The 16,670-nt window shown below is 34.2% G+C and overlaps 1 protein-coding gene and 1 long non-coding RNA gene across 3 annotated transcripts in view; both read left to right on the plus strand.

Annotated features, from left to right (window-relative positions):
- The window catches only part of LOC127875364 (kinesin light chain-like), a 55,071-nt gene that overhangs the window by 27,999 nt on the left and 10,402 nt on the right, over positions 1–16,670 (plus strand). The window contains 8 exon segments of the mRNA XM_052420397.1: positions 1,519–1,608; positions 3,114–3,213; positions 4,583–4,632; positions 5,675–5,742; positions 7,023–7,043; positions 8,931–9,039; positions 13,093–13,260; positions 15,723–15,835. Of these exon segments, the coding sequence (XP_052276357.1) occupies positions 1,519–1,608; positions 3,114–3,213; positions 4,583–4,632; positions 5,675–5,742; positions 7,023–7,043; positions 8,931–9,039; positions 13,093–13,260; positions 15,723–15,835 (719 nt within the window).
- LOC127875374 (uncharacterized) lies at positions 5,750–6,454 on the plus strand. Of its 2 annotated transcripts, none has more exons than XR_008047382.1 (3): positions 5,750–5,974; positions 6,062–6,119; positions 6,410–6,454. It is a non-coding gene; the product is annotated as an uncharacterized LOC127875374 (long non-coding RNA). The 2 variants fall into 2 exon arrangements; XR_008047381.1 differs by lacking the exon at positions 6,410–6,454 and adding an exon at positions 6,294–6,365.

Here is a 16,670-nt window from a genome sequence, read left to right on the forward strand (position 1 = left end):
ATTTTGCTAATATAATTCAAGAGTTGAGCGTGAAATGATTTTATCCAATTCAATTTTATATGGATGTGATTCAAGCTTAACCCTGGAAATCTATTAGTAATTCCCCTTTGTAAGGTTCTAGAGTGTACACCGTTTGTAAGGTTCTAAGGTGTTCATACCCCTTTGTAAGGTTTGAGTGTTCAGACCCCTTCTTAAGTGTCTAGAGTGTACACAGCCCTTTATAAAGATAAAGGGTGTACACACATATTCATAAGGGTCTAGGTTTAGCACACCCCTTCTTAAGGTTCTAGTGTGTACACAGCATTTTATAAGGGTAAAGTGTGTATACATGTCTTTGTAAGGGTAAAGGGTTTACACATATATGTAAGGGTAAAATGTGTACTCATATCTTTGTAAGGGTTAAGGGTGTACACACATATTTGTAAGGCTAAAGTGTTTACACACACCTTTGTAAGGGTCTAGGGTGTACACACCCGTTCTTAAGGGACTATGGTGTACACACATCTTCAAAAGAGTAAATGGTGTATACATGTCTTTGTAAGGGTAAAGAGTGTACACATATTTAAAGGGTAAAAGGTGAACACATCGTTGTAAGGGTCTAGGTTGAAGACACCACTTTGTAAGGGTCTAGGGTGTGCACACCCCTTTGTAAGGGTGTAGGGTGTACACATACCTTTGTAAGGGTCAAGGTTGGACACAGCCCTTTATAAAGGTCTATGGTGTACACACCCCTTTGTAAGGGTCAAGGGTGTACACACCCCTTTGTAAGGGTCAAGGGTGTACACACCCCTTAGTAAGGGTGTAGGGTGTACTTATCCGTTTCTAAAGGTCTAGGTTAAACACAGCCCTCTGTAAGGGTCTAGGTTGAACACACTCTTTATAAGGGTCTAGATTGAACACACCCCTTTGTAAGGGTCAAGGTTGAACACACCCCTTTGAAAGGGTCTAGGTTGAACAAACCCCTTTGTAAGGGTCTAGGTTGAACACACTCCTTTGTAAGGGCCTAGGTTGAATGCACCCTTTTGTAAGGGTCTAGGTTGAACACATCCCTTTGTAAGGGTCTAGGTTGAACACAGTCCTTTGTAAGGGTCTAGGTTGAACACATTCCTTTGTAAGGGTCTAGGTTGAACACACCCCTTTGTAAGGGTCTAGGTTGAACAATCCCCTTTGTCAGGGTCAAGAGTGCACACACGCCTTTGTAAGGGTGTAGGGTGTACACACCCGTTTCTAAGGGTCAAGGTTAAACACATCCCTTTGTAAGGGTCTAGGTTGAACACATTCCTTTGTAAGGGGCTAGGTTGAACACACCCCTTTGTCAGGATCTAGGTTGAACACAGCCCTTTGTAAGGGTCCAGGTTGAACACACTCCTTTGTAATAGTCTAGGTTGAACACACCCCTTTGTAAGGATCTATGGTTGAAGACAACACATATTAGCTATGTGGCAGCATCTGTCTTTTGCGTACCTATATGCTGGTGTTGTGGTGCATGTCTATTGTTTTATTTTCTCATTGTTACAGGTTGAAAAATATTACACACGAGCATTAAAAATATATGAGAAAAAGTTAGGGCAAGATGATCCGAATGTAGCGAAAACTAAAAACAATTTGGTAAGGTGCTTTTTGTTTTTAGTTGAAAAAGCATAAAGAGAGAGAACATGAGCTATTGTTTTTATTCTTATTTTGCTATTCTTTTCTTTGGCTTCATGTCTGTAAATTTTGTTATTGTCTTTTTATCAGAGTTAGGTTCTAATAGTCTATGATGTCATTTTATGATCATCAAATTAACTCTATTCCAAAAGGGAAAAACTTGTATTCATAAAAGTTACTATTATGCCCCCCTTTGAAGAAGAGGTGGTATATTGTTTTGCTGGATATGGGTCGGTCTGTCTGTCGGTAGTCCAGTTTGTTTCCGATTAATTACTTGTGAACGGATTGACCAATTGGTTTGAAACTTCCAATGTGCGTTTGCCTTTGCCAATAGATGACCTGTATTGAAATTTAGGTCACTAGATCAAAGGTCAACGTCACTGTCACACTAAGAGTGAAAATTGTTTCCTATCAATAACTTGTGAAGAGATTGACCAATTGGCTTGACACTTTCCATGTGCATTGGCATTTGCCAGTAGATGACCCCTATTGAAATTATAGTCACTAGGTCGAAGGTCAAGGTCACTGTCACGCTAAGAGTGAAAATTGTTTCTGATCAATAACTTGTGAACGGAGGGACCGATTGGCTTGATACGTCCCATGTGCATTGGTGTTGGATAGTTGATGACCCCTATTGAAATTTGGGTCACTAGGTCAAAGGTCAAGGTCACTGTCCTAATAAGTGTGAAAATCGTTTCTGATCAATAATTTGTCAACGAATTGACCAATTGGCTTGATACTTCACATGTGCATTGGCCTTGGACAGTAGATGACCCCAATCGAAATTGAGGTTACTAGTTCAAAGCCCTTTTTTTGGGGGGGAGGGGCATATGTCTCCGACCACGGAGCTTTTGTCAAGCTTTGTTTTCAAGCTTAAATAAGCTGGTCTCTGGAAAAACTTAGCTTAATGCATATGCTTAAAGTATCATCCCAGATTGACCCAAAATAAGACTCTGCAAACACAGGCTTATCTGGGAAGACACTTTACGCTCATGCATTTAGCTGGTTTTCCCAGAGTGCAACTTGATGCAGTTGTATGAACCATTGACAATTACCAACCTGCCAGTCGCTGTTAGGTGCTGCTTATGGTTGAAATAGGATATTTAGATACAGCTTATATGTATCCTTTTAAAAATAGTGTTGCTTGAATATATGCCATTATCTGTCATAGTGTTGCTTGAATATATGCCATTATCTGTCATAGTGTTGCCTGAATATATGCCATTATCTGTCATAAATATAAAAGTATTCCAGTTTTCTTTATTGTAATAACACTTATCTTCTTTTGTATTAATCAAGTTATTGCATTATTGATCAATCTTAATTAAAAAAAAAAAATATATACACATATATATATATATGCAAGACATCCAACCGTTAATTATTGCTAAATACATGCTTAATATAAAATAATGTTGTTAATGAATAGTTGCAATTATAAATCATTCATTCTGGAACAATTCTAGGCTTCAGCGTTTTTGAAACAAGGAAAATACAAACAAGCCGAGTTATTATATAAAGAAGTACTCACTCGGGCACATGAAAAGGAGTTTGGAAAAGTAGGAGGTAAGTGCCAAATCCAATCTTTTTTTGGTGGGGGGTCCAGGTTCTGCAAGTTTTGCAGAATTAAATGAAACTGAAGTTAAAGTTTGTGGTCATTTTTGCTACCTTTGATCATGTTAACTAAATTAACTCTTCAATATTAATTAATAGTTTGATAAAAGAAGTAAAAAGAATGTAAAAGTTATGAAAGATTAGGGCATGTCATGGATATACTTGTTAAACTTTGCATTGTCCAAAATGTATGTTAAAAAATAGACCGGCTTCCTACCCTACTTTTTATGCCCCAGGTAGGGTGGCATATCATCGCTGTTCTTCACAACCGCGTAAGTCAAATTTGGCGCAAAATGTTATTTGTTTTTATAAGAATGGCAGGTTCACGGGTCATTTTCTGCGAAAATACTGGATGTCATATCCAATTGGAAGGCATAGTTATGAACACGTGAGAAAATCCTGAACACTCATTGGTGCACTAATTGTTTCTGCAAAAACTGCGTAAGTCAATTTTTCCAACTTTTCAAAAAACATTTAAAAAAAATATCTTTATAAGTTTTAAAATATATTAATTTAGATAGTCTTAATTAAAATGGGCATATTTTTTATTTATGAAAATATATAAAAGCCTGTAGTTACGCAGTTTTCTCTTTAATATTTGGTTCCTTTTTTAGACTATCTAAATTATTATATTTTAAAAATGTTTTTTTTGCCTATTGAAAAGTTGTAAAAATTAACTTACGCGGTTTTCGAAGAACAGCGATGATATAGCAGTTGAACTGTCTGTCAGTCCGTCTGTCTGTCAGTCTGTGTGTCCATCCGAAAACTTTTACATTGGCCATAACTTTTGCAGTATTGAAGAAAGCAACTTGATATTTGGCATGCAGGTGTATCTCATGAACCTGCACATTTTGAGTGGTGAAAGGTCAAGGTCATCCTTCAAGGTCAAAAGTAAAAAAATACAATCCAAGGGAAGTAATAAGCTTTAAAAGGGAGATAATTTCTAAATCTGCCTAATGATATGTTGAAATTTTATTTCAAAGCGGCGCAATAGGGGGGCATTGTATTTCTGACAAACACATCTCTTGTTTTGTCAATTTTTGTGGAAACAAATGACTTTTGGCCTAATTATTGTCACAGACTTCTATACAATTAGTTACCATACATTTAGGTCTATTTTCAAATTCAAGGCCCAAATTTTACCAAAACTCTTTACTAGAATAACACTTGATTACATGTCTATGATAATTGGTGATTGGACATTAATCGTTTAAAAAGTGTTATATGGTTGAAAAAGTTTGGAGAGGTCTTGAGTTTGGGTTTATAAAAATATTAATCGTCGACTTTGACACTTCATGTCCATTCAACTTTTCAATTTCAGGAGAAAATAAACCTATCTGGATGCAAGCAGAGGAGAGGGAAGAAAATAAGGTATTAAACTTTTCCATACAAAGCTATTTTATGATTATTATGAAATTAAAGAAATTTATTCTTTTAAAAGGCATTTGAGGAGTATGAAAAATATTGCAACCTAAGGAGAGTGATTTGAGCTAAGGTTTACATTATCTTTGAGGGAGGAAATATTTATTATTTGCTTCACTATATATTATGTGCAGTTTTTTTTTTTATTATTACCAGCACTGGATGTATGATGTTTAAGAAATAATATTTTTCTATCATGGTTTGTTGTTGAATAACCCACAGTAAGGAGTATAGATGCGTAGGAATCAAATCACGAGTGCGAAGCACAAGTGATTTGATAACACGCATCTATACTCCTTACTGAGGGTTATTCGACAACAAACCATCATAGAAAAATATTATTTCGATTCTAACAGGATTCTGATTGATTTGGTTCAAGCTTTTGGACGTGAACTATATTTTTCAATACTCAGCCCTTCTTAGTACAAAGTTCACTATTTAGTGACATCATTGAATTGTACAAACATATGACGTCGTTTTAATTAATTAATATTTTGCAAATGACGTCACTTTCATTGAGAACAGCAATCGTAGGAACTAAATGACGTCACGTTTATTGATGGTACTGAAAAGCTGAAATGCTATATATGTTTTCTGAAATATGTTTCCTAACAAATAACATTCTTTGAAGGCGTGGTTATGCCACTTATCCCCAAATATACAATTTGTTGTTTCATTACATTTATATACATGCTACATTTATTACATTTCTTTAAGAGCGGGTTTTAGCACATGCATTTTACTGCAATATTTTCTTTATTTCTTCGGAACTATTTTGAAACATTAAACTCCGCCCATAATTTATTGCAGAATAACCCAAACTTGATTTCCTTCTTTGTCTATAGAAAACAAGTCGCGTGCTGTGTTAGAATCTATCATAATGTCATATTAAAATTATGCTGGTATGGGTATTGGGAATTTTCACAACAGGCAGAAAAAAGATTGTTACAATAATACAACATATTAAACCAAAATGTCTGTTCTGTTTTAGGGGAAGTACAAAGATGGGCAGACTCCACCGGAGTATGGAGCATGGCATAAAACTACAAAAGTGGATAGGTAGGGTATAGTCATCTTGTGTATGATAGGTAGGGTATAGTTATCTTGTGTATGATAGGTAGGGTATAGTTATCTTGTGTATGATAGGTAGGGTATAGTTATCTTGTGTATGATAGGTAGGGTATAGTTATCTTGTGTATGATAGGTAGGGTATAGTTATCTTGTGTATGATAGGTAGGGTATAGTTATCTTGTGTATGATAGGTAGGGTATAGTTATCTTGTGTATGATAGGTAGGGTATAGTTATCTTGCGTATGATAGGTAGGGTATAGTTATCTTGTGTATTTTAGGTAGGTTATAGTTATCTTGTGTATGATAGGTAGGGTATAGTTATCTTGTGTATGATAGGTAGGGTATAGTTATCTTGTGTATGATAGGTAGGGTATAGTTATCTTGTGTAAGTTAGGTAGGGTATAGTTATCTTGTGTATGATAGGTAGGGTATAGTTATCTTGTGTATGATAGATAGGGTATAGTTATCTTGTGTATGATAGGTAGGGTATAGTTATCTTGTGTATGATGGGTAGGGTATAGTTATCATGTGTATGATAGGTAGGGTATAGTTATCTTGTGTATGATAGGTAGGGTATAGTTATCTTGTGTATGATAGGTAGGGTATAGTTATCTTGTGTATGATGGGTAGGGTATAGTTATCTTGTGTATGATAGGTAGGGTATAGTTATCTTGTGTATGATAGGTAGGGTATAGTTATCTTTTGTATGATAGGTAGGGTATAGTTATCTTGTGTATGAGCCTCGTTCTGGGAAAACTGGGCTTAATGAATGTGCGGACAGAGTTGTCTCAGATTAGCCTGTGCAGTCTGCACAGGCTTATCATGGACGACACTTTCCTTCTTGACTTGATTTTCGCTTAGAAGAGTATTTATTTTATATAAACAATACCATAAAAGGGGAAAGTGTCATTCCTGATTAGCTTGTGTGGACTGCACTGGCTTATCTGGACTGCCACTTCACTTTGTTGCATTTAACCCAGTTTTCCCTGAACGTTGGCCTAATGGTCTGCCTTCAATTGTCTCGTGTTATGCATGAAATGACCCACACTTTTATACCAAATTGAAGAAAACTATTATCAGGTATTGCCATACAGACTTCCAGAAATGGATAATGTTCAACTTTTGATTATTGTGATATTCACAGCTCATTTGAAAATTAACATAAGGATGAAAAATAAAGTATATGTACACCACCACCATATGATTCTATATGCAAACTGTCAGATTTAAATAGTTATTAACGTTCTTGTTTACAAACTATTTTGTAGTGAGCCATTTGGAACATCCAAGTGAGTTTACCCATTTCATTCTAATACACAGTGTGTTGCAAAGTTTTGATGTAGGGTTATTAACTTAATTATTGTTAAAACGTTTGGTTACTTATAATCAAGCCTTTCATGGCCAAATATGTAACCCACTGTTATTCACAAAATAAACTTATTTTCCTTTGAAATTTGTTTTGACTGAAAGTTAAAAATGGCAGATACTAATAACGTTTTAAGGGATGTATTTTATTGAATAAAGTTCATTTTCATTTAATGTTGAGTTATATGTACTTGTTTGATTGTTATTGAAGTAGTTATACATATTTTGATAACAAATATAGCTAAGCACTTTTTATGTCCCCCACCACTATAGTGGGGGACATATTGTTTTTGCCCTGTCTGTTGGTTGGTTGGTTGGTTTGTGTGTTTGCCCACACTTTAACATTTTGCCATAACTTTTGCAATATTGAAGATAGCAACTTCATATTTGGCATGCATGTGTATCTCATGGAGCTGCACATTTTAGTGGTGAAAGGTCAAGGTCATCCTTCAAGGTCAAAGGTCAAATATATAGCTTCAAAGCGGCGCAGAAGGGACATAGTGTTTCTGACAAACACATATCTTGCTTAATACTGTTATTAGAAAAAGGAGTTTTTTAAGAGTTTTTCTGTGTTTAAATTAAATTTTCTGTCTAAATCATACCTTTCTACATCAATACTATTTTAAGGTGTTTTGATATTTGGTTTTCTATTGTGTCATATAAAGCATCTGTTTTATTTCCCACCGCCAAAGTTTTCACACAGAGTCCAGTAATCCACCAAGCAATGTGTAAGCCATTATGCATATATTTTCACCATAGCAACCACATGCTTCGTTCAATCTGTTGATGCTTAATGCCTTTGTTGATTTAAGTTTTAATTTTGTCTTTGATTGGTTGAGCTATTTGAGGTCCACATTTTCATTGGTTGGGGGTTCATAAAGATTTCCTTTTTGTTTTGTTATGGAGAATGCTTTTGAAAATGAGTTCAGTTTCATTTTTTATTTTTGAAAGCAATTTAAAGGTATTGCCAGCAATTTACTGCATCTGAAAATTGTTAATTGATTAAAAAATGAAATAATAAAAATCCTTTTAATCTACTGATAGAAGCCCAAAGCATATGCTATAAAAGTTTTCAACAGTTAAGCTTCTCTTGTAATTAAATAAGGTCAGATGCATCATGAGGCAATGTTGAAAGACTTCAGAATATCATTCATTTCATTTTGTTGCAGTATTCCATAATATTTATTATTTTATTTATTATTCTTTCTGATGCTGATATTGTTTTCCAAGAACCAGGTTTGGGGACATTTATAGACAAAATCTGTGAAAAGTGTGCATTGTAACCTTCTCACAGCTCACTGTTTGTGGTTTGTGTCTTATCACGTACTTAAGAGTAACAACATCAGTTAAAGAAATAAATTAAATAATTGTATTTGTATATTTTTACAGTACAGTTTTTTTTTACAGTGTATTTGTTTTATTGAAGTGTTGATGACGTGGAACTTACAATTTGCTTATGATGTTTTGTAACAGAATATGTTTATATTGCTTTATCTTTGCACATAAATGTTCAATGTACATTTTCAGTGATCAACATTATGAAACAGTTTTGTATTTGATGTATGTGCTATTTAGATCACAAAGCAACATTTGTGATCTATTGCCAGAGGCACCCTACTTTGCAGCAAGCGTGTTAAATGAATTCCCATGCAGAGCTATTTTGGTAGCCTAAATCTTCCATCTGTTTACCTAATATGACGTTATCACTGAAAAAGAAAAATCTGAACTGACACACACAATACAATTCACTTTTTTAATAAATAATCGTCATGTTGCGGAGCTTGAAACCATAGTTCTGCTATGTTTTTCAGTCCAACGGTCACAACTACACTCAAGAACCTGGGTGCCCTGTATCGTCGCCAGGGTAAATGTGCTGCCGCAGATATGTTAGAAGAGTGGGCTGTACGCTCCAAGAAAAACGTAAGTTGACTGTGTGAACATTTTGTATTCTCCCCACATGTTGTTGTCCCCTTGCACAGATACTTTGTTTTTGGTGTGATGACACTGTTTCCACATACTGGTAGTATAGTTTGAAAGGTGGTTTTTGTGTGAATGCTTTTAATACAACATCATTGGCATACTTAAATAAGCAAGTTTTTTTTAACAGATTAAAAAAATAAATGAAATACACTGTAAAAATATAAGAAGTATTAGTGTTTTTCCCAGGAGGGCAAAGGGGCATGGCGCATTACTTTCAAAAAGGGCATTTTAGCGCGCAGTTTAGGCAAAAAAGGCAAAAACGTTCCGTGAATACCTGAATTAGGGAGAAACATGTAATCGCATCAGAGGCAGTTGTGGAAAAATATAAACAACCACATTTAATGGTAATAGATGTATTTAACTTACTATGATTTATATTAATTTATTTATTTACCTTGCAATGTACATTTAAGTTCCATGCTGTTTCAATAAACTGTACAGCACGACAAACATAATAAAGCAATATATGCATATGAATCTGATTATACACAGATCCACTAACATATAAATGAAACCATGTTTGTCTTATCCCATTTTCTAACAATAATCTTGACAGATGTTTAAAATAACATTGCGAGTAAATTTGATCGCTAACAATATGCAAACACTCGTTTCCGTGACATACATCCACCGAGTAGATTACAAATAAATAAATAGTGTTGTTGCTATCTAAAACATTTTTATGCATCGTTGATTATCACAGACATTTCATTAATTCCTTCTCAATGTATAATCTCCATCGTTAATTCGATCGTTTACGACGTTATTTGCAATTTTTGCCGAGTCACAATTTAATTCTGTATAGTCCGCCATGTTGGTAAAATGTCAAATGGTGTAAGTGACAGGTGCGCATAGCAACGTTAAATCGTATACGCGATTCGCATTTTGTTGAATTAGTATACGTCTCAGTAATTATTTGAATAATGAGATCTAATTATCTTAAAGACGAAAACGTTAAGAATAAATTTGTTTGCGATTGTAAATGTAATTATGCGTTAAAATTTATGTTTTGATATAACTGAATAATGCATGCAATGTACAATTGCCTCGAGAATATCATCGAGTTTTTCATCAAAAGTAATGATTTTATCGTGGAGGAGTACACATTGCCGACCGAAAAGTGCGCTTGTTATAACATAGCCTTCGGCATTATCAACTGATACTGACACGGGGTTATTCACGCATGACTAATTCACAGCTTTGGAGCAGTCAGTAAGACCTACCTATAAATCGAGCACTGTTATAGATTAAATCTGCTCAATTTATATAGTCGATTAGACGTTGACGTCTCGCGAGTAAATCAAGCACAGTCGGAGCGTCACAGACAATCAAGGAAGCTGATTTTGCGGACCAAGTTAGATCGTAAGGTAATAAAGATGTTATCGATAAGGGCGCGTGGCCAAATTTGCCTTTGAAAAAGGCAGAGTGGGGATCCGGGAGGGCGGCGTGGCTTTTCGCCACGCTAAAATGGCCTGGGAAAAACACTAAGCATATTCAGGGCAGGAACAATGGCACTTTTCTGCTTATCCTGACAAGTAATTTTTGTTCCATGATTAGTTGAATACTCTGGCTGATTGTTCAAATTGGAAAAGTAAACTTTTTATGACATATATTTAGCCAATTATGAAATAATAATCAGGTACAGAAGGTTTAAATCTTGAGTGTTTAGTAATCAATACAAATAAAGTCACTGTAACTTGTATAACAGGACAAGTGCTTTTTAGCTCAACATTGAATTGCACACAAAATATTAAATTCTGTCTGCCAGTTGCATATGTTATATATGACATGTATACTGTGTATCATCTGTTGCCTGCTGGTTCTTATACTTTCAACCAGTCTATATTTTGTTTGTATCTTAAAATACAAATCTAGAAACATGCATTACATTTTGGTGAGGTTTCATACAGGAATATAAACAAGTCAGTGTCGAATTTCAAACTTTGAAATTATTGTTTGATTCATTACACATATATTATACTTGTTTACTTTTTAAGTTCTTTAAATGCAATCACTGAACTAATGATAACTTACTGACTTTATTGTTAAATGCAAATTATTAAATGGTAAGCTTAGTTCTTGGTTCTTAAAAATAACAAAAATATACCACATAAAATTGTGCTTTAAGAAATATGTAAGATGATATGAGTTACATCATGCAAAAATGTTTCTTGTGCCTTATGCGACTATCTTATCTGCAGCCTAGCCTGTGCAATCGTGAAGCCAGGCCAGGAGTTTCACTGTCCACTATAATGTCCCACAAGGTTTTGTGGTCCCATAAGATCACAGGCCAGCTTCTGGCCAGACTGCACCGATGCACAGGCTGGTTTTAACTAAGCTGGCTGTATATAACATGAGAATATTTTCACATGACGTGGCTCATGTCAACTAGCCATGTATGCATGCTTTATGAGACCAGTCTGTGTGACGATGGATATGGAGGAGTTGATGTTTGTTGAGCCGTTTGTGTGGTACGAGAGCTTCCTTGGATCCGGGGCTTGGCTTAATAATCTGGCGATCTGTATACATGCAGTCATTTAGATAGAATGAGGATTTATATAGTAATAAACATTAAAAAGGGGAACGTGTTTATAATGATAATGCATTGCTAGAAAATTGCATTAAATTGCAATAAAGGAAGTACTATAATGTTGTGTTACTTAAATAGAGACATTTTGTTAGTAAAAATTGCAATGAAGGAAGGACTGTAATGATGTGTTACTTAATGCCTCGTTTGAACAGGAATGGTATTATCCTATCCCCTCTGTGGATAATTTTTCTACATAGTCAAGTTTTTATTTTTCATTCTTTGAACAGGTAAAACAAGAGAAGGATTAACAAATTACATTTCCATACCCATGCATTAAATGAAATTAATGCTCATAATGGATACTCAATAAATATTTGAAATAATTATTTACAAATTCTAACTAAGCACCAATAGATACTACAGACCTTACAGGAAGCCAGTGCAATGTGTGATCTTGATGTTTTGTGATACTTTATAATTATGTACATGTATGCCTATATACGTGATAAATATAGCCACACTGTCATTTACTGAAGTGTTTTGTGTGATAAATAAATAAAGAATATGGTTATTAATGATGTTGAATTAGTGTAAAGATTAAAGATATAAGCTTTTTTTAAGTAAATGTAATTAAGTTGAAAATGGAACGATTTTGTTCAAATTAAATTTCAGCTGTCATTATATGCAAGAAACATGTGCAAATATTTCAGATAATGTATTTCCAATGTTGCTTAGTTTCTATGCTATTCAGATATTGTCGTAATAAAATAGTTGAACATGTAGAAACTTTCCCAAACAAAGGTAACAGTTGAATAGTCTGCAGTAGTACATAATGGATTCTGGGACGAAGCCATAGTCAAATATAAAGCAAAATCACGTGATTAACTTGGTACCAAGTTGACTGAGGGAAAAGTACCAGTGTGTTTCAATATTCAAGGGATTTACTCCAATGACTTTGTGTATTCCCAACTGACCATTACAAGCATACTGACCCCCGTAATCCACAGTGAGCCACAACCGTTCACCTTTAACACTCTCGAAAACTTGTATACGCACATTCGTATATTTGTAAGAAGAATTTATTTCTCTGAGCTGTTTTGAATTATTGAATAAATCTTTGTAGAACACCCAGTTTAAGTTCATGAAAGTATTTTAAATAAAAGTTATTATTACACGATAATAATATAACCTGGAATATATGTATGTGTAACGTTTATCATTTTCCTAAAACTGGAGTTTGTTTTAAGTTGAAATTGCTAGGTATTATTTCATTTTCTGTGTTCATATAACATACATGTATATCAGTTGTTTTCTTGTGTAAGCTTGCATGCTTGCATTTCCGTGTCTCTTCGCTGAGAAACTCCCATTATTACTCCAGCAGTCTAGTCACATATACAGGAAAGCTAGACGTTTTTCCGTTGTCATAAGCTGGCTTTTCACGCCAAATTTTGGTTTATCATCAGGCCATTGATGTTGTCAGACAGACGAAAGTAGCAGAAGTTCTAGGCAGCGAGTTTGCTAAAGAAAACAATAAGGATTATCAGCGTCGTTCGAACAGTCGAACGACCGACCGGTTCCGTCGTGATTCATCTGATAATCTGTATGATCGCAGTAATGGGGAGGGAGAAGAAGTGAGTATTGATCGGCACTGGTTGTCTGACCTGGTGAGTATACATGCGGCACAACACGCTGGGAGCCATTCCAAACACTTGCTCGTCCAATCGCTTGGAAACAGGACCACAGGGTTAACCAAGAAACTTACAAAAAAACACGGACCATTTCTTTGTTTGCAGCATTTGCTGTTGTAGAAATAATTGTTAAAGTTTGCAGCGCTATAAAAAGTGCTTAAAGGCATGGAATATAACTTGTTAAAAGTGGAATTTCTCAGAGGATTGTAGATCATTTAGGCAACCAGCTGTGAGACTGGGGACCATTGAATAGTGGGATTGCTACTCAGAAATTGCCCTCCTGCATTTGTCAATATTTATGTCCGACCCGTTTTGCAGAATTATGGCGTTTTGTTTTTCCACTATAGAATATGTAAGCCTAAAATTGTGTGTACTATACTTCCTTTAAATGCTTTCCAGATTTCACACCAACTTTCACAGCTGAATGACGTTTATGTGTAAATGATTTTTTAGAAAGGAAACATTGCAGCAAACAGTATGAGTTGAATTATGGCCCTTTGTCTTCTTTTACACTATAGCATATAAGCATGGTCTCAAAAATATGGTTAACTCAACAAACTGCATTGTTTACTTCATGCAAACTTTGACATCTCACGGATACATTATAATGTGAAGATAAGTATTAAAAGAGGAATATTTGCTCAGACCAGTTTTTGCAGAAACTTGGTTCTTTGTGTTCACAATTGAATATTATATTGGATTTGTCCAAACATAAGTTGTAGGGGCATCAGTATCGGTGACACATCTCAGAGATAGTCAGTGAACACTTTGAAGGGTTAAATCATTTTATACTCCACATGCAAGCAAGAGTTTGGAATGTCTCTGAAAAGAATCGGCACATGTTTCTCTTGACCATATTCCAGATCTTAAATACAGTTTTATCTTTGCCAAGTGTTTTAAGTCTTTTAATACATACATTTTTTAAATGTAAATACAAGGAATGTTTTAATTTTGTGTTTAATGTACAATCATTCTATTTATAAATACATTTACAAATTGTAAGATTTAAAATTAATTTTCGTTATGAATCTCAGTGTGTGGAAGTTGTAAAAAAATTTTTTTTTTTAATTATTTGGGTAAAAGTTTAAGTCAAATTTTAACAATATCATGTACAGTGTTATGGCCATCAGGCAACCTAGGTGTATTATCCCCATTTCACTATTTTGGATTTCAACATACAAATGGTGGCAAGAGGAGTGTTTGCTGTATTCTTTATATTGTCTGTCGGTGTTGTGCTTTGTGTATACAACTTGGACCCCAAATCCTGAAATAAAAGGTGTCGATGGGAATTTTTGTTACTTGCGCATTTAATTTATTGTTAGTAGTTTTTTTTGTTTTTTTTCTTATATACCTTAATATTATTGTCCCCTACCGGTTTCACCGGAGGGGACTTATGGTTTCGCTCTGTCTGTCTGTCTGTCTGTCAGTCTGTCAGTCAGTCACCCTTTTCTGGATCCTGCGATAACTTTTAAAGTTCTTAATATTTTTTCATGAAACTTGAAACATGGATAGATGGCAATATGGACATTATGCACGTCATTTCATTTTGTTCCTACGTCAAAAATTCTGGTTGCTATGGCAACAAATAGACTAGAAATACTTCTGAAAATGGTGGTTTCTGGATCCTGCGATAACTTTAAAAGTTATTAATATTTTTTCATGAAACTTGAAACATGGATAGATGGCAATATGGACATTATGCATGTCATTTCATTGTGTTCCTACATCAAAAATTCTGGTTGCAATGGCAACAAATACAAAATAAATAAAAAACATTCTGACAATGTTGGAATTTCTGACAATGGTGGAGCCGGTAGGGGACTATATTGCTTGGCAATAGTCTTGTTGTATTTGAGTTTAAGGACTTTTTTTGCTATCCTAAGTAATCTTTAGAAAACAACAGGATTTTTTTAAAAAACATTTTGGCTTTTTTTTGGCTAACGGGATGTATTTGTTCAAGTGTTTTTTTAGTAAAACCATTAAACCAGTTATTTTGGGATTTATTTTGGCATGATCAGCGTTTTGTTTGGGTCATATTTTGCTGGTAATTTTTCAATATAATTTATTTTCAATATTGTCAATATTTGTTTAATTACGTAAACAATTTAGTGCTGTTAATTATCATTTGTCTGAATAACTGTTGGTATCAGAACTTGCATGTCCAAATGTATGGAAGAAATTCATTTTGATTTATCATAAAATATTGAACTTCGTATTTAAAAAAACAACAAATACCATTAAATATATCATAATATAAATCAAACGCCATGTTTTACACAAAAATATCTTTATCAGATTGATTACACTTAAACATGGCAATTTAAAAGAGAAAACTGTTTTGTAATAACCCACCTGTAAAACTGGCAACACTGAAACAAAAACTATTTTTGTAACAACCCCTCTAGCCTGGCAAAATAAAACGGAGTGGCTCACTGTCAAAATTACGGGCTTCTATAAGAAGAAGTAGTGCAAAATTGGTGCAGAAACTTAAAGGAAAGGCAGATCCTGACAATGGAAGGTAAGGGGAGATAATCTTCTCTTGTAGAAATATTCTATTTTCAAGCAGAATAGACTTGTTTGCCCTGTAATGCTTTAATTCTTTAGGATAAAATATTGAAGGTGTGGGGTATGTTTGTGACATATTTAGGATGAACTTTTTCTGATGTAGAAATCTTTCACTAAGCTATTAAGAATTTTAATCACATTTATAATTGAGGAGTGTTGTTAAAATAAATAAGTTTAACAATTTTATTTACCATTAAAAATGTGAAAAGTTTGTGTGCGTCAATAAACATTCAAATTTTTGACAAAATGTGTAAGCATCTTAAAGCGGGTATATACGATTTTTATATGTGCTGAATTGTAAAATATTGATACAAATATGTTATAATAACACACAATATGCAAGAAAAATGATACATTTAAGACGAATTTTATAAAATACAGCAAATACAAATTAGCGCCCCGAGCCGATTGTGACGAAGGTAATTCGTAATTATTTTCCTACAATAACCGATGCATTCGTCTTTCTAGTAAGTGTTCATGTGTCGTATGAATCGATATCGCTGCAGGAATTTCAAATGAACCGTTAAACTAAATTTAGATTCACATCGTACATGCATGATATACATGCTGGTGAATTCGGCTGTACAGCCTTTTTCGATTTCAGAATTAAATATCTGGCTTATTTAGCATTTTTCGACACATGTTCTTCTTAACTTTTATTTTAGTTTATATTGAAATATATGTATAATAAGTTTTTTACACATTTTTTATTAATCAATAAATATTTGACAAGATCGTATATACCCGCTTTAAGTTACACATTTTAACATTTCTTTGAGTGAATGTAT

This window comes from Dreissena polymorpha, chromosome 3, assembly GCF_020536995.1.
Source record: "Dreissena polymorpha isolate Duluth1 chromosome 3, UMN_Dpol_1.0, whole genome shotgun sequence".
NCBI classification, from domain to species: Eukaryota; Metazoa; Mollusca; class Bivalvia; order Myida; family Dreissenidae; genus Dreissena; species Dreissena polymorpha.